Source organism: Aythya fuligula, chromosome 31, assembly GCF_009819795.1.
Source record: "Aythya fuligula isolate bAytFul2 chromosome 31, bAytFul2.pri, whole genome shotgun sequence".
NCBI lineage: Eukaryota > Metazoa > Chordata > Aves > Anseriformes > Anatidae > Aythya > Aythya fuligula.
The window spans coordinates 415,284-437,977 of NC_045589.1; the positions used below are offsets into that span (position 1 = coordinate 415,284).

The 22,694-nt window shown below is 49.4% G+C and overlaps 2 protein-coding genes across 2 annotated transcripts in view; both read right to left on the reverse strand.

Moving 5' to 3' along the window:
• Positions 1 to 22,694, reverse strand: part of LOC116500129 (antigen WC1.1-like) — a 269,452-nt gene that overhangs the window by 104,466 nt on the left and 142,292 nt on the right. The window lies entirely within an intron of this gene.
• Positions 13,198 to 14,154, reverse strand: LOC116500109 (olfactory receptor 14A16-like). Its single transcript, XM_032205025.1, has one exon. The coding sequence runs from the start codon at positions 14,152 to 14,154 to the stop codon at positions 13,198 to 13,200; it is 957 nt and encodes a 318-aa protein (XP_032060916.1).

A 22,694-nucleotide genomic window follows, 5' to 3' on the forward strand; every position in this document is an offset into this window, starting at 1 on the left:
CTGTGGGGCTGTTTTCCAGCATCTTGTCCCCAGGTTGGTACATATAACCAGAGTTGCCCCTTCCCATGTGCAGAATCTGACACTTGCTCTTCTTAAACTTCATGTGGTTGATGATTGTCCAGCTCTCTAAATTGTCCAGATCTCTCTGCAAGGCCTCACCATCCTCAATAGAGTCAACAGCTCCACTCAGTTTGGTGTCATCCCTGAACATGCTCAAAAACCTTCAAGTCCTTCATCCAAATCATTTACGAAAAAAATGAAGAGGACTGGTTCTAAAATGAAGTCCTGTGGAACCCCACTAGTGACTGGCCACCAGCCTGATATAACCTCATTTACAAGAACCTTCTGGGCCTGACCCATTGGCCAGTTGTTCACCCATCTTATTACACTTTTCTCTAACTGTATTCTGGTGTCGTGGTTTAACCCGACCGGCAGCTAAACACCACGCAGCCGTTCGCTCACCCTCCCCCCTCCCTCTCTGGGACGGGGGAGAGAAATGGAAAGTGAAGCCCGTGAGTTGAGATAAAGACAGTTTAATAAGACAGGAAAAAAAAAAAAAAACAAAATAATAATAACAATAATAATAATGATGATACAATGGTGATAATACGAAAGTAATAATAGTATGTACAAACAAGTGATGCACAATGCAATTGCTCACCACCCGCTGACCGATGCCCAGCCTAACCCCGAGCAGTCCGGCCCCCTCCCCCCGGCTAGCCACCCCTATATATTGTTTAGCATGACGTCAGATGGTATGGAATACCCCTTTGGCTAGTTTGGGTCACCTGTCCTGGGTCTGTCCCCTCCCAGCTCTTACTGCACCCCCCAGCCTGCCCGTTGGCAGGACAGAGCAAAGGCTGAGATGTCCTTGGCTTAGTATAAGCACTGCTCTGCAACAATTAAAGCATCGGGGTGTTATCAGCACTCTTCTCATTCTAAGCCAAAACACAGCATTCCACCAGCTACTAGGAAGAAAATTAATTCTGTGCTAACTGAAACCAGGACATCTATCCACCCCTTATTCCATACCATTTATGTCATGCTCAGGTTACACTCTTTTCCATACATTCTAATTAGTCACCTATAGTAATCATGGTAGTGATAACATACAGTATAATATACTATTTAACATGGTGCAATTCAGTTCATGGGCTATTCTCACCCAGTATTAAATCTCCTTGAGGTACACACCGGACCTCTCCGTTCTTTTGCATCACCCACCAAGTATATCCAGGTCCCTGAGCGAAAACAATTCCACGAATAGGTTTGCCTTTTCCTGAGGCAGGAGTAGCCCAGACTGTTTTACCCAGCATATTTTTTACATGCACTACAGGAACTTTATCCCCATCTACAGTACGTAACAGGTTTGATTGGGCAGGTCCAGCTCGGTTGGTAGATCCCCTAGTATTGACTAACCAGGTGGCCTTTGCCAAATGCGTATCCCAGTTTTTGAACGTCCCAGCGCCCATTGCTTTCAAGGTAGTCTTTAACAGGCCATTGTATCGTTCAACTTTCCCGGAGGCTGGTGCATGATAGGGGATGTGATACACCCATTCAATACCATGTTCTTTGGCCAAGTGTCTATAAGGTTGTTTCGGAAGTGAGTCCCATTGTCTGATTCTATTCTTTCTGGGGTGCCATGTCGCCATAGGACTTGCTTTTCAAGGCCCAGGATGGTGTTCCGGGCGGTAGCATGAGGCACAGGATATGTTTCCAGCCATCCGGTGGTTGCTTCCACCATTGTAAGTACGTGGCGCTTGCCATTGCGAGTTTGAGGGAGTGTGATGTAATCAATCTGCCAGGCCTCTCCATATTTATATTTCAGCCATCGTCCTCCATACCAAAGAGGCTTTGACCGTTTGGCTTGCTTGATTGCAGCACATGTTTCACAGTCATGAATAACCTGTGCTATAGCGTCCATGGTCAAGTCCACCCCTCGATCACGAGCCCATCTGTATGTTGCATCTCTACCTTGATGGCCTGAGGTGTCATGGGCCCATCGGGCTATAAAATAATTCACCTTTATGCTGCCAATCCAGGTCCACCTGAGCTACTTCAATCTTAGCAGCCTGATCCACCTGCTGGTTGTTTTGATGTTCTTCAGTAGCCCGATTCTTGGGCACATGAGCATCTACGTGGCGTACTTTCACAGCCAGGTTCTCTACCCGAGCAGCAATATCTTGCCACAATGCAGCAGCCCAGATAGGTTTGCCCCTACGCTGCCAGTTGTTTTGCTTCCATTGCTGTAACCATCCCCACAGGGCATTTGCTACCATCCATGAATCGGTGTAGAGATAGAGAACTGGCCATTTTTCTCGTTCAGCAATGTCTAAAGCCAGCTGAATGGCTTTCACTTCTGCAAACTGACTCGATTCACCTTCTCCCTCAGCAGCTTCTGCAACTCGTCGCGTAGGACTCCATACAGCAGCCTTCCATCTCCGATGCTTCCCCACAATACGACAGGACCCATCAGTGAACAGGGCATATTTCTTTTCATTCTCTGGCAACTGGTTGTACAGTGGGGCTTCTTCAGCACGACCCACCTCCTCCTCTGATGATATCCCAAAGTATTTGCCTTCTGGCCAGTCCATGATCACTTCCAATATTCCTGGGCGACTGGGGTTTCCTATTCGAGCCCGCTGAGTAATCAGTGCAACCCACTTGCTCCATGTAGCATCAGTTGCATGATGCGTAGAGGGGACCCTTCCCTTGAACATCCAGCCTAGTACCGGTAATCGGGGTGCTAGGAGGAGCTGCGCTTCAGTACCGACCACCTCCGAAGCAGATCGAACTCCTTCATATGCTGCCAATATCTCCTTTTCAGTTGGAGTATAGCGGGCCTCAGATCCTCTGTATCCCCGACTCCAAAACCCCAGAGGCCGACCTCGAGTTTCCCCAGGTTCTTTCTGCCAGAGGCTCCAGGTGGGGCCGTTCTCCCCGGCTGCAGTGTAGAGCACATTCTTTACACTCTGGTCCTGTTCGAACTGGCCCAAGGGCTACTGCATGGACTATTTCCTGCTTGATTTGTTCAAAGGCTTGTCGTTGTTCAGGGCCCCATTCAAACTCATTCTTCTTACGAGTTACTTGGTAGAGTGGGTTTACAATCAGACTGTAATTTGGGATGTGCATTCTCCAAAACCCACAACACCTAGGAAAGTCTGTGTTTCTTTTTTGTTAGTTGGTGGAGACATAGCTGTTATTTTGTTGATCACATCCATTGGGATTTGACGACGTCCATCTTGCCATTTTATTCCTAAAAACTGGATCTCCCGTGCAGGTCCTTTGACTTTATTTTGTTTTATGGCAAACCGGCTTTCAGAAGGATTTGGACTATTTTCTTCCCTTTCTCGAAAACTTCCTCTGCTGTGTCACCCCACACAATAATGTCATCGATGTACTGCAGGTGTTCAGGAGCTTCCCCCTGCTCTAGTGCAGACTGGATCAGCCCATGGCAAATGGTAGGGCTGTGTTTCCACCCCTGGGGCAGCCTATTCCAAGTATATTGGACTCCCCTCCAAGTGAAGGCAAATTGTGGCCTGCACTCTGCTGCATAGAGGGATGGAGAAAAATGCATTAGCGATATCAATTGTGGCGTACCACTTGGCTGCCTTCGATTCAAGTTCATACTGAAGTTCCAGCATGTCCGGCACTGCAGCACTCAGTGGTGGCGTCACTTCGTTCAGGCCGCGATAGTCCACTGTTAGTCTCCACTCGCCATTAGACTTTCGCACTGGCCATATGGGACTATTGAAAGGTGAATGAGTCTTGCTGATCACTCCTTGGCTCTCCAATTGACGAATTAGCTTATGGATGGGAATCAGGGAGTCTCGGTTGGTGCGATATTGCCGCCGGTGCACAGTTGTGGTAGCAATTGGCACTTGCTGTTCTTCGACCCTCAGCAACCCCACAACAGAGGGGTCCTCTGAGAGACCAGGCAAGGTAGATAATTGTTTAATGCCTCTGTCTCTAAGGCAGCAATACCAAAAGCCCACCGAACCCTTTTGGGTCCTTGCAGTATCCTCTTCTAAGATAGTCTATGCCAAGGATACATGGAGCATCCGGACCAGTCACAATGCGGTGCTTTTCCCACTCATTCCCAGTCAGACTCACTTCAGCCTCCAATACAGTCAACTGCTGAGATCCCCCTGTCACTCCACAAATATAGATGGGCTCTGGTCCTTTATAGCTCGATGGCATTATAGTACATTGTGCACCGGTTGTCTACTAAAGCCTTATACTTCTGTGCGCTGTGATGTGCCAGGCCATCGAATCCACACAGTCCAATAAACTCGATTGTCCCTTTCCTCCCCCTGGCTGGGAGGCAGGGCCCCCCTAATCCTGGTCAGAATCTTCCTCGTTTCTGTGTTTGAAGGACTGTCTGCTGGAAGTTGGAGCAGCAAACTTTTCGGAGAATCCCTTTTTCCTGATTGTTTTCTTTTGCAACTCACGTACCCGTGCCTCTAGGGTCGCGGTAGATTTTCCATCCCACTTTCTCATGTCCTCTCCATGGTCTCGTAAGTAAAACCACAGGGTGGCACGGGGTGAGTACCCACCATATCGTCTTCCTTGTGTGGGTGAACGCCTACCCCTGACAGCTGAGACACTGCTTTGTACAGGTGCGAAGGAGAATAATCTCTCTTCAAGTTGGTGAACCTTTTCAGAAAGTTTCTCCCAAGTGTTCTCCTTTGGTCGGTGGGCACTGGTTGGTTCAGGTGGGGAGGACAATAGATTCTCTTCAAGTTGGTGAACTTTTTCAGAAAGTTTCTCCACAGCTGAGACGCAGGCCTGTAAGGAAGAGGAGAGACTTTCTTCGTACTGCCGGAGTTGTTTAGCCGCTTCACCCACTGTGGGTTCCTCATCCTCTTTCCAGGCCATTATTGCCAATGAGCTGGCATATGATGATGGTGCACTCCGTACAAACTTCCGCCACATGGGTCGTGTACACTTGACTTCATCTGGATCTGTGGATGTTTGTTTGAGGTCTGGATCCTCATAAATCACTTCCCGTACGGCTAATTCCCTCAGGTACTGGATTCCCTTCTCCATAGTGGTCCACTTGCCTGGTAGACATAAAATATCTTCCTTGAAGGGATACCTTTCCCTCACAGCTGAGAGGAGACGCCTCCAGAGGCTGGTGGGTCGTGCTCCATCTGCAATTGCTTTGTCAATGCCGGCGTCTCGAGCAAGGGATCCCAGCCGCTTGGCTTCCCTGCCGTCTAATTCCACACAATTGGCTCCAGAGTCCCAGCACCGGAGCAGCCAGGTGACAAGCTGCTCACCTATACAGCGACCAAAATCTTTCGCACATCTCGTAGCTCGCGCTCGTTTAGGCTTCGGGTAGTTACTGTTGCTCTTTCGGCATCCTCATCTTCCTCCTCCTGAATCCTTGACGGCCCAGCGTCGTCATCATCTTCGTCATCTCTATACTTAGTTTTGGCAGAAGCCTTACCTGATTGGCAGAAGACTCTCTGCGTTCTAAACGACTTGAATTCTATACCATATTTTCACCTTCTCTACAGGGGCAGCTTGCACTGCTACTGCTCGTTTCTCTGACTTTGTTACAGGGTCTGCCACAGGGGTTGGAATGCCCTCTGCAGGGTCAACTTGCACTGCTACAGCTCGTTTCTCTGACACGGCCACAGGAGCTGGAGCGGCTACAGGAGCTGGAGCAGTTGCAGGAACCGGAGCTGTAGCGGCTACAGAAGCTGGAGTTGGAGCTGGAGCAGTTGCAGGAGCTGGGACTGGAGCAGCAGTAGGAGCTGGAGCTGGAGCAGTTGCAGGAGCTGGGACTGGAGCAGCAGTAGGAGCTGGAGCTGGAGCGGCTTCAGGAGCTGGAGCTGGAGCGGCTTCAGGAGCTGGGACTGGAGCAGTTGCAGGAACTGGGACTGGAGTAGCGGCCGGAGCTGGAACTGGAGCGACTGCAGGAACTGGACTGGAGCAGCTGCAGGAGCTGGAGCTGGAGCAGCTTCAGGAGCTGGGACTGGAGCAGTTGCAGGAGCTGGAGCTGGAGCGGCTGCAGGAGCTGGGACTGGAGCGGCTGCAGGAACTGGGACTGGAGCAGCTGCAGGAGCTGGGACTGGAGCGACTGCAGGAACTGGGACTGGAGCAGACTGCAGGAGCTGGAGCTGGAGCAGCTTCAGGAGCTGGGACTGGAGCAGTTGCAGGAGCTGGAGCTGGAGCGGCTGCAGGAGCTGGGACTGGAGCGGCTGCAGGAGCTGGGACTGGAGCCGGCTGCAGAATCCACCGTAGGGGTCACAGTGGCCGTTGGATCTGTCACAGGGTTTGGAGTGGCCACAGGGTCTGTCACTAAGTTGACAGCAGTATCAATGGCAGCTCGATAGGCATGAGCCAGGCCCCAGCACGTTACAATGATTTGTGTTACTTTGGAACTGCCAGAATCATTACACCTTTTTTCAAGCATTCTGCCAGTTTTTGAGGATTTTGCCATTGTTTCAGGGGTGAATTTCCAACACACTGGGGGTGCCAACTGCTCTAGATGCCTGCCCATATCCACCCATACTCCCTGCCACCCACAACTATACTGCCTCCGGGCAGATCTCCGGATGAGCTTCATAAGTAGTTGTTTAACTTTAAGCAGAATCTGAAGTGCATTCATGAGGCAGAACAACAAGACTATGGTATTCTGAGTATTCCAGAAATATTCAATATCTTGGAGAGCTATTGTGACAAGCTCAGGGGATAAGAGGGTGGTGAAGGAGGAAGGCAGAGTGACCCAGGAGGATACAGGGGTGGTGAAGGAGAAAGGGAGAGTAAGCAAGTAAGGAAAAATATCCTCCCCTTTCCCCTCCACAGATTGACTCTCTAATGGAGAAAAACAATAGGTATAATTGCTAATAGTTCCCAAGATGCTGTTTCCAAAGTACAGAGTCCACGATGTTACTGAGTATAAATACCAAGTTAGAGTCATGACCAGATATCTTATCATCTCATAAGCCATTGCTATAACACTTAGTACCATAATGGTCTGAAACCAGGGCCCGGAGAGGAGAAACAACACTACAGAGAGCAAATACGGAAAATAATGTACTATAATACTCAATTTGGAAACAGGCGCAGCAGAGTTGTGATTAAAGCAATCAGCATCATGACAAGTGACTATTAAGCAGGTCTAATCCTTACACCAATTTTAGTTTAACACACTCTGATCAGATCTGCCGTTATCTCAACCTTTCGAGCCCCACGTTGGGCGCCAAAAAGACTGTCGTGGTTTAACCCGACCGGCAGCTAAACACCACGCAGCCGTTCGCTCACCCTCCCCCACTCCCTCTCTGGGACGGGGGAGAGAAATGGAAAGTGAAGCCCGTGAGTTGAGATAAAGACAGTTTAATAAGACAGGAAAAAAAAATAACAAAATAATAATAACAATAATAATAATGATGATACAATGGTGATAATACGAAAGTAATAATAGTATGTACAAACAAGTGATGCACAATGCAATTGCTCACCACCCGCTGACCGATGCCCAGCCTAACCCCGAGCAGTCCGGCCCCCTCCCCCCGGCTAGCCACCCCTATATATTGTTTAGCATGACGTCAGATGGTATGGAATACCCCCTTTGGCTAGTTTTGGGTCACCTGTCCTGGGTCTGTCCCCTCCCAGCTCTTACTGCACCCCCCAGCCTGCCCGTTGGCAGGACAGAGCAAAGGCTGAGATTGTCCTTGGCTTAGTATAAGCACTGCTCTGCAACAATTAAAGCATCGGGGTGTTATCAGCACTCTTCTCATTCTAAGCCAAAACACAGCATTCCACCAGCTACTAGGAAGAAATTAATTCTGTGCTAACTGAAACCAGGACATCTGGTCATTTTGTCCAGAAGGTTACTGTGAGAGACAGTATTGAAATTTGTACTGAAATCCAGGAAGATACATGGACTGGATTTGTTAGTCAATTAGCTTGGTGACCTTGTGGAAAGGGAAATTAGGTTTATTAGTTATGACCTTCCCCTAGTGAACCCATATTGGCTCTGACCAATGACTTCATTGTCCTTTATGTGTTTTTCAATAGCTCCCAGAACAATCTTCTCCACAATTTTACCAGGCACTGAAGTGAGAACCTGAGGGATTGTTCAGGGCATCCCCTGCACCCGGTGCTTCTGGGTGGGCTGGGAAGAGGCCTCCTGAGCACAACAGCTCCTTGTAGCTCTGTGGATGCTGGCTGTGAGGTCATTTGTGTCCCAACACCTGGCTGGCCAACAGCAGGGAGGCAGAGCCTCTGAGGTCATAAAGGCCGTCAGAAAGCTGCCTCCAACAGGGTGACACATTTGGGGAAGTCAGGGGAAAGCTAGGGGAATAAAGTTTGGAGATTCTGGTCAGAGAAGAGGGTCTTGGCTAAGAGAAAGGAAAGATTTGGAAGAGGTGAGAGGGGTTCAGGTAAGGCTGATGCTCCTAAAGCACTCTGGGAAACATTCATGTTAGGCCATGTACATATTCCTAATCAGCAAATGTTGCTCTAACCAGACAAAGTTGAAAAGCCCCTATCCATTATGTTTTAAAAGTTGTGATGGTCTAGTGAATTTCCCACTGATTGGGAAACAGAGATTAGGATGTCATGTGGGACTATGTCACGGACCTTAAAAAGTCCAAGTAGGTGATATTGGTCAGTCTTCCCTTGTCCAGTGATTCAGTCATTCCTTCATAGAAGGCAAACAGATTGGTCAGGCATGCTTTCCCAATGTTGAAACCATGCTAGCTGTCCCAGATCGCCTCCTTGTCCTGCATGTGCCTTAACATTGCCTCCAGGAGGAGGCAAAAAGAAACAAACAAACAAAATGAGCTTCCCAAGGGATCACTTAACAAATCTCACATCCCATACGCTGTGGGACTTTCCCTTTCCTAACAGAGAACTTGTGAAACCAGACAAAAGAGCTTTATTTATTTCTCCCCCTCTCTTTTTCTTCTTGATGATGTGGAATTAAACCTCTTGAATGTCCTTCCTGATATTGATACCTAAAGTACACCAAGGAATTCATTCACTACTTGCAATTGGCAGGCAGATTTTCAGCCATTTCCAAGAAAGCAGCATCCATCACATGTAATGACTTCTCAGGAAAACAAACACCATTACTCTGAACATGCCCCCTCCTCCTTCTTTCCCCACTGCTCTAATTGATGTGCATGACATCCTATGGCACAGAATATCCCTGTGGTCAGTTCAGGTCAGCTGTCCTCACTGGGTCCTCTCCCAATTCCATGTGCACCCTCAGCCTCCTCCCTGGCAGGGCAGCATGTGACAGGTTCCCCTTGAAATCTCTCACGGGGAAAGGGTGGATCACACTGGAAACCAAGATTAGTGTGGCAAGGAATCTGAGTTTGACCACAAGTCAACCACTTTCTCTTACAGATAGAGTGACTGGAGAAAAAGGTGCTGGAGTAGCTTTTCCCCACCTGAGCTATGGTTCAGAATTACCTCCTGTCACATCAGCCCTCCATTAAGCAACAGTTAAAACAGGTGAGTGCAAACAGGCACTCCCTGATCATGTCTCGGACCCTGCATCCCAGGCTCTGGGGAGTACCAGAAATGTACATTCTGGGAGGTACCAGAAGAGCAGTCATAATGGAAAATTCCAAAATTGCCTTATCAGAACCATGGCCAGGATGAAAAATACTAGTGAACAATCAGTTGTGATACTATTGTAATGCTACAATACTAATGAACAGCAGTGGTGATGGCCCATGCTCCCGCAGGAGGGGGCAGTTTGTGACTTTTGCACATGGAAGGCTACTCCATTTTAGTGCAGCTCTCCACTCCATGGACCCCAGAGTATCAGACTGATTTGAGGCTTCATTCTGTGGGCCCAGCTGAGCCATAGGTCCTTGGAAAAGACAGCATAAGACACCCCTTTGCCGACTGCCCCCTGGCATGCAGCGGCCAAGATGGCATCAGGCTCATCTTCTTGGCCACTCCCCACTGTCCCCATTGCACCAACACCCTCTGAATTGCTCCAGAACCTGTGAGGAAGTGGTGGCAAGGCCTCCTTCTTCCTGGTGGTGTCTTTGGCTCTTCTTTGGCAAGAGACACTGGAGAGCAGCCCCATGCAAAGACACCTGGGGCTTTTGTTCCACCACAAGTTGAACCAGAGTCAATTGTTCTGAACCCTGCCATCAGAGTGGTTCCAAAGAATGTATCAACATGTAATATAATAGAATATATCAAAGAATACCATATACTAATATGGTGATAGGCTGATAGGCACATATATGTGTATATATATATATATATATATATACATCTATAAATATCTGTTGTTGTTTTTTATGATGTTCTCTGCCCTTGTTCTATGGACACCCTAGCAGATGCTGCCCCAAGGGCGGTGGTCCCAGAGAAGCCCTTCACACCCACCATTCCCAGCACTGGGCAGTGCGGTTGACATGCAGGAGGAAAGGGATATTATCTGGAGGGATCGTGACAGGCTTGAGAGATAGGCCTGTGCAAGCCTCATGAAGTTCAACAAGGGCAAGTGCAAGGTCCTGCACCTGGCTCAGGGCAATCCCAAACATTAGTGCTGAGTAGGCGATGAGCGGATTGAGAGCAGCGCTATGGAGAAGGGCTTGGGAGTACTAGTAGATGAAAAGCTTGACATGAGCCAGCAACATGCACTTACAGCCCGGAAAGCCAACCATATCCTGGACTGCATCAAAAGCAGCGTAACCAGCAGGCTGAAGGATGTGAATCTCTCCCTCTACTCTGCTCTCAAAAGACCCCACCTGGAGTACTGCATCCATCTGTGTGGCCCAGGCACAACACACTCATTAGACTTAGGACCTAGGACTTCAACTTGGTCCAGAGGACATCCACAGAAATGATCAGAGGGCTGGAACAATGCTCCCATGAAGAGAGGCTGAGAGAGTTGGGCTTGTCTGGCCTAGAGTAGAGAGTCATAGGATCACAGAGTCAGAAACGTTGGAAAAGACCTCCAAATCATCTGGTCCAACTGTCTCCCTACCACCAATATTACCCACTAAACCATGTCCCTAAGTACCACATCCAAAATTTTCTAACAGCCTCCCCCCCCCCCCCTCCCTCTGGGATAGTGACTCTACCACCTCCCTGGGCAATCAGTTCCAATGCCTAACCAGTCTGTCTGAGAAGAAATTTCTCCTAATTTCCATCTTGAACCTCTCCTGGAGCAACTTGAGGCCATTCCCTATTGTCCTATTGCAAGCTATCTGCAAGAAGAGACTGACCCCCAGCTCCCCACACCTGACTTTCAGGTAGTGGTTGAGAGCAGTAAGGTCTCCCCTGAGCCTCCTCTTCTCCAGACTAAACAATGCCACTTCACTCAACTGCTCCTCATAGCATTTGTGTTCCAGTCCCTTCACCAGCTTTGTAGTCCAAAGTTCTGCAGGAAACCATAGTCCGGTTTTTGAATAAGAGGGCTTACAATAAACATGGAGAGAGACTGTTTCCAGCTCCAACTAATTTGTGATTCAGTCATTCTGGAATGTCTTACAGAGTTTCTGAGAACTTTTCTGTAGTATCCTTGCACCAACTGTGTTTCAGGTTCCCATTGGGAAGAATCTCATTTTGAGAATTACCTCACTCACCAAGCACCCTTGATGAGCAGAAATTACAAACACCAACCTTCAGAGGCCTCAAAACACAGGACTGTCACACACTCTAACTCCATAGTCCATCCCCTTTTTCCTTGAGTCAGAATGAAGCTCTGGAGGTGTCCACTACCATCATCTTCTCTGACCGGTGATAGCTCTATAGGTAGATCAGGTTAGTCAGTGCTTTCTGCAGCTGGGTACTGAAAATCTCTGGGCCCATGACCCAGTGCTGATCCACTGTCTTGGTGTCTGTTCCCCCAGTATAGCTACTGATGGCAGCAGAAGAATGGAGCTGGTCAGATTTCAAAGATCAGCTCCCCCTGGGCACAGTGGAATGGCTGTCCCCTGTGGTAGTGTGGCCATGGGGGTCAACAAGACCCATGGTTGGTGATAACATTGGACTGAGACCATGAGGAATGTAAAGTGTTTAGAAGGAACAAAGAAGTGTCATTCAGGAGACACCTTGCTGTCTCAGACTGCTTATTCTCCAGCTGTTAAGACATGGAAGTTGCTGGGTGTTTGCTGTTGCCAGGCAAAGTTGTTGGCCGATGAATAGTGGAAAAGTACTGCTGTAGAGCAAATGGTATAAGAAGGGAGTCTTGTCCTCAATAAGAGAGTTCAATTCATGTTATCAATAGGAGAGCTGAAGTTATGTCATCAATAAAGGAGTAGCAGTTACTGGTCCTTAAAGAACCCTGGTGTCCATGTGGTCATTATGCCAAAGTCCCCATGCTCCCCATAAGTACATACCCACGCTGACAGTGCTGCTGTGCAGAGCAAATGGGCTATGGTGCTGTGGGGTGAATCTGCGTGGCTGTGCTAGTCAGGGTGGGAAGCAGACAGCCAGGATCACTGGGCTGGACCAGGGAGAGGTACTTCACAAAGGGGGAAATGAATCAGTCCCCAGCTCCCCTTCCCTCTGCCTGCTGGGTGCCACTCTTTTCTCTGAGACTGCAGTCACAGAATTCCTGTGAATACCTGGCTTTAGTTCTTTCCCTGTGGCTGAGCACACAGTGGGAGACCTCTCACATTCATGGGGGCTGCAGTCACTGCCCACGCCAGGCTCTGCTGTCCCTGGAGGTGTCCTGGGCTCTGCAGGCAGTTCCAGATTCCCCTCCTGAAGGACATCACCTATGGGTCACATGTGGAAACGGCCCTGGCTATGTAATACAGTGACCATTCCCTGTCTCTGCTGTGAGCAGACACCCATGTGTGAATCTTAAATCTAGCCCTAGGTCTCTGTCAGGTCACAATGTGACAATGATAATTCCCTCCTGAACAGAAGCAAGAGCAGACCCTTCTGGGGAGCAATGCTTTGGGCCTTTTCTCGGCACTTGTTAGGGAAGGAAAGCCCAGTCTTCAGAAAGTGCACTGGGGTAATTCCATTTTCTTAGAGATGCTATGAGAGAGTCTTCACTGACTCACTTACAGTGTTAAATGCACATATGGGCCTCCATATGGGACAGAACTGGTTCATTCATTTATAGAAGTGGGGGGAATAAAAATATTTATGTAGAATGCAAAGGGCAAAAACAGACATAATGACAAAAAAGAAAAAAAGTATATAATAGTAATTAGAATGACCAAAACAGAAGCCTGGACAGGGAAGTATAGAGATTCATCAATGGAGAGTGAAGGGATCTTTATGAGTACCATAAAACCTCCCCAAAACGAGTTTACTAACTGCATTCTTGAGATCCTTATTCCTCATGCTGTAGATGAGGGGGTTCACTACTGGAGGCACCACCGAGTACAGAACTGCCAGCAAATGATCAAGGAAAGGGGAAGAGATGGAGGAGGGCTTCAGGTAGGCAAATGTGGCAGTACTAAGAAACAGGCAGACAACAGCCAGGTGAGGAAGGCACGTGGAAAAAGCTTTGTGCCGGCCATGCTGTGAGGGGATCCTCAGCACAGCCCTGAAGATCTGCACATAGGACAGCACAAGGAAAAGAAAACAAACAAATAATAAACAGGCACTAACTACAAGAAGTCCAACTTGCTGGAGGTAGGCATCTGAGCAGGAGAGCTTGAGGATCTGGGGAATTTCACAGAAGAACTGGTCCAGGGCATTGCCTTGGCAGAGGGGAAGGGAAAAGGTATTGGCAGTGTGCAGCACAGCATAGAGAATAGTACTGCCCCAGGCAGCTGCTGCCATGTTGACACAAGTTCTGCTGTCCATTATTGTCCCATAGTGTAGGGGTTTGCAGATGGCAATGTAGCGGTCATAGGCCATGAGGGTAAGGAGAGAAAACTCTGCTGTGAGAAAGACAACAAACATAAAGACCTGGGTGGCACAACCTGCATAGGAAATGGCCCTGGTGTCCCACAGGGAATTGGCCATGGCTTTGGGAACAGTGGTGGAGATGGAGCCCAGGTCGATGAGGGCGAGGTTGAAGAGAAAGAAGTACATGGGGGTGTGGAGGTGGTGGTTGCAGGCTATGGCTGTGAGGATGAGGACGTTGCCCAGGAGGGCAGCCAGGTAGATGCCCAGGAAGAGCCCGAAGTGCAGGAGCTGCAGCTCGTGTGTGTCTGCGAATGGCAGGAGGAGGAATTCTGTGGGGAAGCTGCTGTTGGACATTTGCTGCCTCTGGGCATGGTTGCCTGTCCATGGAGGGATAAACAGAGAAAAGTTAGGCTAACTTCCCTGAGCAACCCACCTGCTTCTCTAAAAGAAATCACTGTCCCCAGAGACGAATGAGAAATGTGTGAGCTCATTCTCCTACCCTCCCAACTCAATGACACCATCCCTATCATTTTAAAATGAAGCTTGGGCAATTTTTCCCAAGAAGACACCCTCAGGGCAAGGCCTTGCCAGTCCATGTCAGAACTTACATCCACCTGCACCCCAGACAAAGAGAGTGGGAGAACCACACACAGGTTTAGAAATAAGAAAGAACGTTGCAGTGGTCCAACCTGCTGACAGACAGGCAGATGGGCATGCAGGGAAGCCTTTAGCTTACCAAGCTTGCATGCCACCTAGAGAAGTGACACTGCAGGGCAAGTACTCATATAATTCTGATAACTGCGTATCGCCTTGCAGGAAACAGGTTCCTCTCCTCTTCTGGAGGTCCAGCTGAGGAGGAGGTGGCTCATGCCCTAAAGCCCCTGAGGGCAGAGGCTGTGCTGGGTGGCAGGGGAGAGCAGGGGGTTGCTGCAGAGAAGGTGCCTGCACTGCAGGCCTGTCAGGGAGTGCCTGAATCCCCTCTCCCTTGGAGTTTCAGGCAGTTCCCTCTCTTCTCCCTGCCCCTGCCTCAATCTGTCCCTGCTGGGGTCTTCTTCCCTGTCCCCATATCTCCTCCATGCCATTGCTCACAGACCCATCCCATCCACAGTGTACTCACATCTGCCTTGTAGATATCTCCTGTCCCAGGGTAATTTTCAGGGATAACTCCATGTTTTCAAAGGCTATGGAGCAGCTCAGACCTAAAAGACCTTACAATAACTGCGGTCTCAGTGCCTTCATCCAAATGGAGAAATAAATTCCATCTCTAACTGCCACCCACAAAGCAAGAGGAGAAATCTCAAAGCACAGAATACATATCTTCAGGAAACTCTTCCTCTGAACTTTCCCTTGAGGAGTCCACTCTGAGGTGTTCTGGGGGTTTTGTGTATCTGTGAGAAGCCTTCCACAGGCAGCAGCCTCTGGGAAACAGTAACCTCAGTGCACCAGCAGGACCCTGCCCTGTCCTGCCCTGCTGGGGGGCTCCTTCCACCCACAGCTTCTCCCCGTAGCGCCCTGGGCAGCTCCCCAGGCAGGCTGAGTGCTGAGCCTGGCAGGCGGCAGAGGACCTGCCCCGGCACACAGCCCCGGGGGCACAGCAGGGACCCTGCTCTGCACCACAGCCCTGGCCACCCCTGTCTGCACCCTGCCTTCACAGCCTGCAGCTGGCCCTTCAAGAAGGAACTCTCGTGTCCTGTCCCTCTTCTGTTTATGGAAGAGAATCCATGCTCTGGAGCTTGTTGCTCTCCTCTTATCCAAAGAAACATTGAGTGTTCTCCTGAAAGCCCCTGTCGACTGTGGGATATTCCATCAAATCTGGAGATGGCACCAGGAACATGAGCTGCATTGCGCTGCAGCCGAAGACTTACCCTGTTCAGGACTGTGAAGATTTCCCCTGCAGTGAGCTCTCAGCATCCCCCCTTCACACTGCCTTTAACATCTCCCTCCCTTCTCTCAGGAGCCCTTGTCCCCTGCAGGCAGTGCCCCAGCCCTGCTGCACTGTTTAGAGGAGCTGCTCCTGGGCAGAGCTGTCTCTCTGCAGTGCTGCCCACTTGCCAGGAGCTCCCCTTGTGCCCAGGAGCCCAACCCAGCTCAGCAGCACAGGGAGCTCTTGCCACGTCCCTGGGCCTCCAGGGGAATCAACTTTGAAAATGACTGAAGCAATTACTGGTGTCTCTTCTTGCAGCTGGGGATGGACACTTATTTCCAGTGCTCTCTTTTTCTGTAATTCAAAAGAAGAGTTTGTCTTGAGAATTATCTTTTCTTGTTCCATTATGAGACTGCATACCCACAAGGTGACACTTGTAATACATGGGAAGGAAACATTTTCACAGGAATTGAAATCCTTCTGTCTACACAAGCTACACAACCAATTTGGGGCCTCCAGTATCATAGAACTATAGAATGGCATGAGTTGGAGGGGATCTTAAAGACCATCTTGTTCCAGCCACACTGCCATGGTCAGAGGCACCTTCCACAAGACCTGGTTGCTAAAGGTCCCATTCACCCTGGCCTTGAAAACTACTAGGGAGTGGGGTACTACTTCTCCGAATAACCTTTTCCCGTTCCTCACTACTTCATAGGAAAGGTTTCCTTGTTTAGATTTCATGTAGATTTTCTCTATCTTATTATAAAGAGCTTGCACATTGGAAGGGTAAGGGATCTCCTGCAGATGGCTGCAGCAGAGACACAGCCACTGCCCTCCATTCTGCATTTGCTGCCTTGGAGCCAGCCTAGACTTGTCTCCTCTGGTGGCTGGTTTGAGTTAGACTGGAGAGAGGAGAGGGAGCTGTGGAGTGCTAGAGAGGGTCTGGGCTGGGCTGGTCTGGTCTCCTGGCAGAGACAGGGAGGAGCAGCAGAGCAGGAGCTGGGCCCTTGTTCTCTAAAGGCTGCATGAGGAAATGTGAGTCTAGATGTGTGGCAGGCCTTCTGAAGCATGAGCTGGTTGGCAGGCAGAGTACCTGAGCGATTATGCAGGGCATCCCCTGCACCCACAGCTCTTGGGGGGGTGGGCTGGGAAGAGGCCTCCTGAGCACAACAGCTCCTTGTAGCCCTGTGGATGCTGGTTGTGAGGTCACTTCTGTCCCAGCACATGGCTGGCCAACAGCAGTGAGGCAGAGCCTCTGAGGTCACAAAAGCTTTCAGGAAGCTGCCCCCAACAGGGTGACACATTTGGGGAGGCCAGGGGAAATCTGGGTGAGTAAAGGTGGGAAATTTGGGGGAGAGAAGAGGGACTTGGCTAACAGAAAGGAAAGATCTGGAAGAGGTGAGAGGGGTTCAGGCAAGGCTGTGCTGCTGCAACACTTACTAGGAAAACATCCGTGTCAAGCCCTGGCAATATTTCTAAGCAGTAACTGTAAGCCCTACCCCTACATCTAAATGCTATCCCTCTCTCTGCAAGGAATCCACTACTCTTACCCCTAACCTCAAACCTCACCTGGCATGGGTTAGCCTAGTCCCAAACCCATAAGGCATTACCATCCACTCTTAGCTCAATTCTCACCCTATTCCTCAGCCTTTCATCCTTAGCACTGAACTCCATGACATGACTCCTCAACAGAGCCCTGAAGAAAATCCCAACAAATAACAGTCTCTACACTACACACAGACTGGAACCCAAAGCAGTAAACACAGGCCTCCCTCTAATACTCTGCCCAACCACTAACCCTGGAAGGCAAGATCTAATTCCTAAACCCTAACCTGAACACCTAATCCCCAAATCCTGCATTCCTGTGGTCTAGACACCTAACTGAAGCAGTTTGACCTCATGGGGCTGGGCAGGGCTTGAGAGGTCCTGTAGCAATCACTTGGTTTGGAGGAGGTAGGTGAGGTGAGACGGATGTGATCAGCTCACAGGACTCAAAGAGGAGATGGGTGGGGATGCTCTGCTGAGGTCAGCTGTGATTCAGGGTCTCAGGAGGCAACAGGAGGCCCATGGCTGTGCAGGTGGGTGTTGGGGCACATCCTCAAAGCTTGTTTGACTATTACTTGAACTCCACAGGCTGGAAATACCGCACTGAGCACTTTGGGGAGCTTTCCAGCCCAGAGCAGGTTTAGCATATGCCCTGAGCCAAGCTCCAGTATCTCTGCAGAGGCCCCTTCATCCTGGAATGTCCAAGGTGTGTGTCACCCAATGTGTCCTGTAGGGAAATGCACAGGTGTGCAGAGGTGGCCTGTGGTAGTGCAGTTCCTTTTGCTCTGGGATGTGTGTGGGTGTGTTGGGATTGGTACAAACACCTGGGCTGGTTTCTAACCTCCCACCTAAGCACAAGTGTGGAATAGCTCAACCCCTGCCAAAACCCTCCTTGGAGGGCAAAGCCAAAAAAACTCAGAGCAGTTCTCCCAGGGTTTGCCTCTGCTAGAAGGCCTTGATGTGCCTTGCCATTGCCAGCTCATGGGTCTGCTGCTGCTTGTCTGGGCTCTGTTTTTACTTTGTGGGTGGGAGGTTGTATTGGACTTCCATGGAAAGGGTTTTGTAGCAGGGGGCAGCTGCAGGGCTGGTGTCTGTGAGGAGAGTCCAGAAGCTGCCCCTTCTTAGAGAAGAGCCACTTCCAGCTGGCTCCAAAAGGGACATGCTGCTGGCCAAACTCAGCCAATGAGTAATGTTGTTTGTACATCTATGAGAGCTTTTTAAAGAAAGGGGTTGAAAATGGCATGAGAAAAAAGCTGGGAGAGAAGACTGAGAAACTGTGAGAGAAAACAACCCTGCAGACACCAAGGTCAGTGAAGAAAGAGGGTGAGGTGGTGCTCCAGGTGCTGGAGAAGACGTTCCCCTGTGGTGCACCATGTTGGAGCAGATCTTCACACTGCAGCTGATGGAAGACCCCATGTGGGAGCAGGTGGATGTGGCCTGAAGGAGGCTGCAGCCCTTGGAGAGCCCCTGCAAGAGAAGACTCTGTGTCAGAACTGTGGAGAGGAGCCCAGCTCTAGACAGCCCCTCATGATAGAGACTTTCTTCTGAGGAGAAACTTATATCAGCCATTTGACAGATGCTGCACAGGCAAGGACACAACTCAGGATGGCATCACCCTTCAAGAAGGAATTACCTTTGGGATTCCCTCAAAGGATAGAATTCCTGTCTGTGCCACAGCTTGAGTCACTGCACTGTGAATGCTGACCGAGGTCCCACCATGACAGATGCAACCTCATGCTTTCCCGCAGCCACCCCTCCAGTATTCCTGAACTACCACTGACAATGCAGACTCAAGCAAACAGAGACAAAAGGGAATGCAAGAATGCCAGTGCTGTACAAACTCAACAACAATGATACATGCTAGCAAGTAACTGGAACATGAGCTGAGAACCAGCTCATCACAAGCACCAGATTCATGCTTAGTTGGTTTGAAAGGACTGAGCACAGGGCATCACAAAAAGCATAATAGAAGGAGCTACATCTTCTCAGTGTGGACTCAGTAGCAGCAGCCCTGCAGAATGACAACCCATCCGTCTGCCCATGGCTTGGACAGGTGTACAGTTTGCTGGCTGAAGAACTGTCTGGATGGCCATGCTCAAAGAGTCTGAGTGAAGAGAGATCAATCCAGTTGGTGAATGGTCGTGAGTGGCTTTCCCCAGGCCTCTGTACTGGGTCCAGCTTTGTTTACTATTTTGATGGATGATCGGAATGAGAAAATCAAGTATACCCTTAGTACATTTGCAGATGATAACACGTTAGTTGGGACAGTTGATCTTCGTGAGGAAGGAAAGCTTTTCAGAGGCATCTGGAAAGGCTAGATTGATGAACTGAGTCCAATCACATGACATTCAACAATGATTAAGTGCCAGCTCCTTCACTTGCATCATATCAATCCTATGCAGCATAGGCTTGGGGAAGAGTGGCTGGACAGATGCCAACAGAAAAGCACCTGGGGATGTTGGTCAACAGCCAGCTGAGCATGAGCACCCACCCCCTGTCATGGGCAGGGACTCTGACATCTTCCAATAGGTCATCTGTGCTTATGAGGTCACTGTCAGCTGAAGATCTGATAGGCCACGAGCAGGCCCACGGCAGGTGAATGTTCCTGCGACACCAGTGGTGCCTGAGTAGCTGACAGGCCGAGAGCAAACATGGCCTGTGCTAGATGCTGGGAGGACCCTGGTGCCTGAGAAGCCAGGAGGCCAGGAATAAGCACATGGCATGTGTGGGTCTGTGGGGAGCTCATTGGTGATCAAGTAGCTGATAGGTCAGGGCAAGGCCCATGCGTTGTACCTGTGAGGCCACTGGTGCCTGAGGAGCTGGCAGACCAAGAATTGTGTAGGTGTTTGTGAGGTCATTGCTGCCTGACTACAGGCCAGGAACAGGCCCATGGTAAGTGAAGATGCTATGGCATCACCTGGAGCTGGGTTGGTCAGAATAATGAAATATCCCGAGTTGGAAAGAACTGAAGATCAGAGAGTCCAACTCCAGCCACCAGACAAAAATATATATATATATATTTATTTAATAATTATAAAAGCTATAAATAAATAAAAAATATTTAAAAGTATAATACATATATAAAATAAACATTATATATATGTAATGTGTATAAAATTAAGGTAATAAAATAAAAAATATAAAAAAATAATTATTATATAATATACTGTATAATATAACATAATACTATATAATATACTAGAATACTGTATGTAATATAAAGATATATCAAATAACATAATGTAATATGATATATATTATTGGTAATATACATAACATATAATATGAAATATAAAATATTAAAATATAAAATATTATTAAAATATATAAAATATTAAATATTATTAATAATATTATTATATAAATATAATAATATTATATATAAATAATATATAAAATATTATTATATATAAAAATATATAAATATATATAAATATATATAATATAAAATCTATATATTTTTATATATATAAATAATATATAAAATATTATTAATAACATGTAATCTAATGAAATACATAATAATATAACATAATAGTGTATAAGTAAAAAATATATTTTGTATGTATTTATAAAATTTTGTGATCCATTAAAAATACTATATGTATATATATGTGTGTGTATATACATATGTGTGTGTATATATATATATACATATATATATATAATAAACTATACGTCTGAGAGCATTGTCCCAACACTTCTTGGACTCTGCCGGGCTTGGAGCTGTGAGGAAGCTGGGAGGCACCGCAGGGCCATGCCTGGGCACGGGGCCAGGAGGAAACCACCGTCTTCCTGCCCGGGCGCCATGTCACGTGGGCTGCGGTTTGTGCACCTGCAGTGGCAGGCAGGCTCCAGCTCCCGACCCGCCGCGGGGAATAACGGCCCCTGGGTGACACGCTGAGAGCCAGGGAGACGCCTGAGGCTCTGGGCTGCAGCTCTGCTGCCAGGGCAGGCCCTGGACCAGCTCTGGCTGCTGCCGGGACCCCACAGGAGGCTCCCTGGGGAGGGACGGGACAGCCAGCACCCCCATAACGGGGCTCTGGCCCTGCCCAAGGGCCTTTCCCAGCTGCTGCTGCCAGCACAGAGGGGGCTGTAGCAGGGGCAGGGGCTGGTCCCTTCCTAGACTGGCACAGCCCTGACACAGCCCCACTGCAGGACCAGCCCCGTGGATCCCATGGCGCAGGGACGGCTGGACAATCGCACCTTGGGCTCTTGGATGCTACAGCTTAGGAGATGCTCCGTGCTCCCACAGCAGGCTGCAAGGGGTTTCAGAGCCATCTGCCCCCACATCCAGCCCTACCCCACGATGATCTCCCACCGCAGTGACGTGAGAGCCGCAGCGGAGCCGTCCCTCATATATGGTCATGAAGAGCGCTGGAGAAGTTCATTGGAGAGCTGGGCTGCGTCGGAGGGGAGATAAGTGCCGATAACGTCTAAAAAGGTGCCTGCTGCTTCGATTGGCTCCTCCTGCAGCTGAGACAGCATCTGCACAGATATATTGCTCTCCCATCATCGCCATTGCCCTGTGGGTCCCCAGGAGCTCCAGCAGCAGGGCCTTGCTGTCAGGACAGGACCCTCAGAATGGGGACAGAAGGACTCCTATCCCCTTGGGTGCTGTGGCTGCTCCTCTGGGTGCATCCATGCAGAGGTAAGTGCCAGCTCGTCTGTTTCATAGCCTTGGGCGAGTGGGCAGCAGTGGGGTCATTGGGATCCCTCTGGGAGTGGGGTTGTTTTCCAGGCACCACTGAAATGAGAGGGACGATGTTCTCAGTCTCCCAGTCGCATGCTTTAATCTGTGCCTATCTTTGTGGGAGAGGCACAGGTCTGACAGCAGCGACGGGGAAGGGATGTGGACTGTTGATATCCTTGTGATCAACTCTGTGCTCTGTAGGCACACAAGAGGTCCTGTGTTTGATGGTGGGTTTGGGAGGTGCCTGTGGCAGACAATGGGCAATGGAATGTGCTCAAGGGCAGGGGGATATTTGAGGGACACGGGGCTGGGGAGGAGATGCAGCCCTGTGCAGGGCTGGAGGTGGTGTGGGGGTGGGCATTAGCAGGGAAAGGGGGACACTGGGGTGGGAGGAGGTGCTGAGGGCTGTAGGACAGCAAATATCCCAGGAGGGCTGGAGCGTGGTACCCTCATCCCAGCATAGCCCATGGGGAGGAGAGGGATTGGGTCCCAAATGACCAAGGGGCACCCTATGGGGACAGGGCTCCCACCCTGGGGCCTGTGACTCTTCCTGGGCAGGGGGCATTCACAGACACAATGTGGGGCTCAAAACTCTCCTGACCCTTCCTGTGTTGGTTTTTGAAGGGGCTGCGGAGCTGAGGCTGGTGGATGGCAGCAGACGCTGTGCTGGGAGAGTGGAGGTGAAACATCAGGGCCAATGGGGAACCGTGTGTGGTGACTCCTGGGACATGTCTGATGCTGCAGTGGTTTGTAGGCAGCTGGGCTGTGGGGTTGCTCTCGAAGCTCATCAGA

What these genes read in the sequence shown, in the direction of transcription:
- LOC116500109 (XM_032205025.1), bottom strand. Translation starts at nt 14,154, where the DNA reads ATGTCCAACAGCAGCTTCCCCACAGAATTCCTCCTCCTGCCATTCGCA.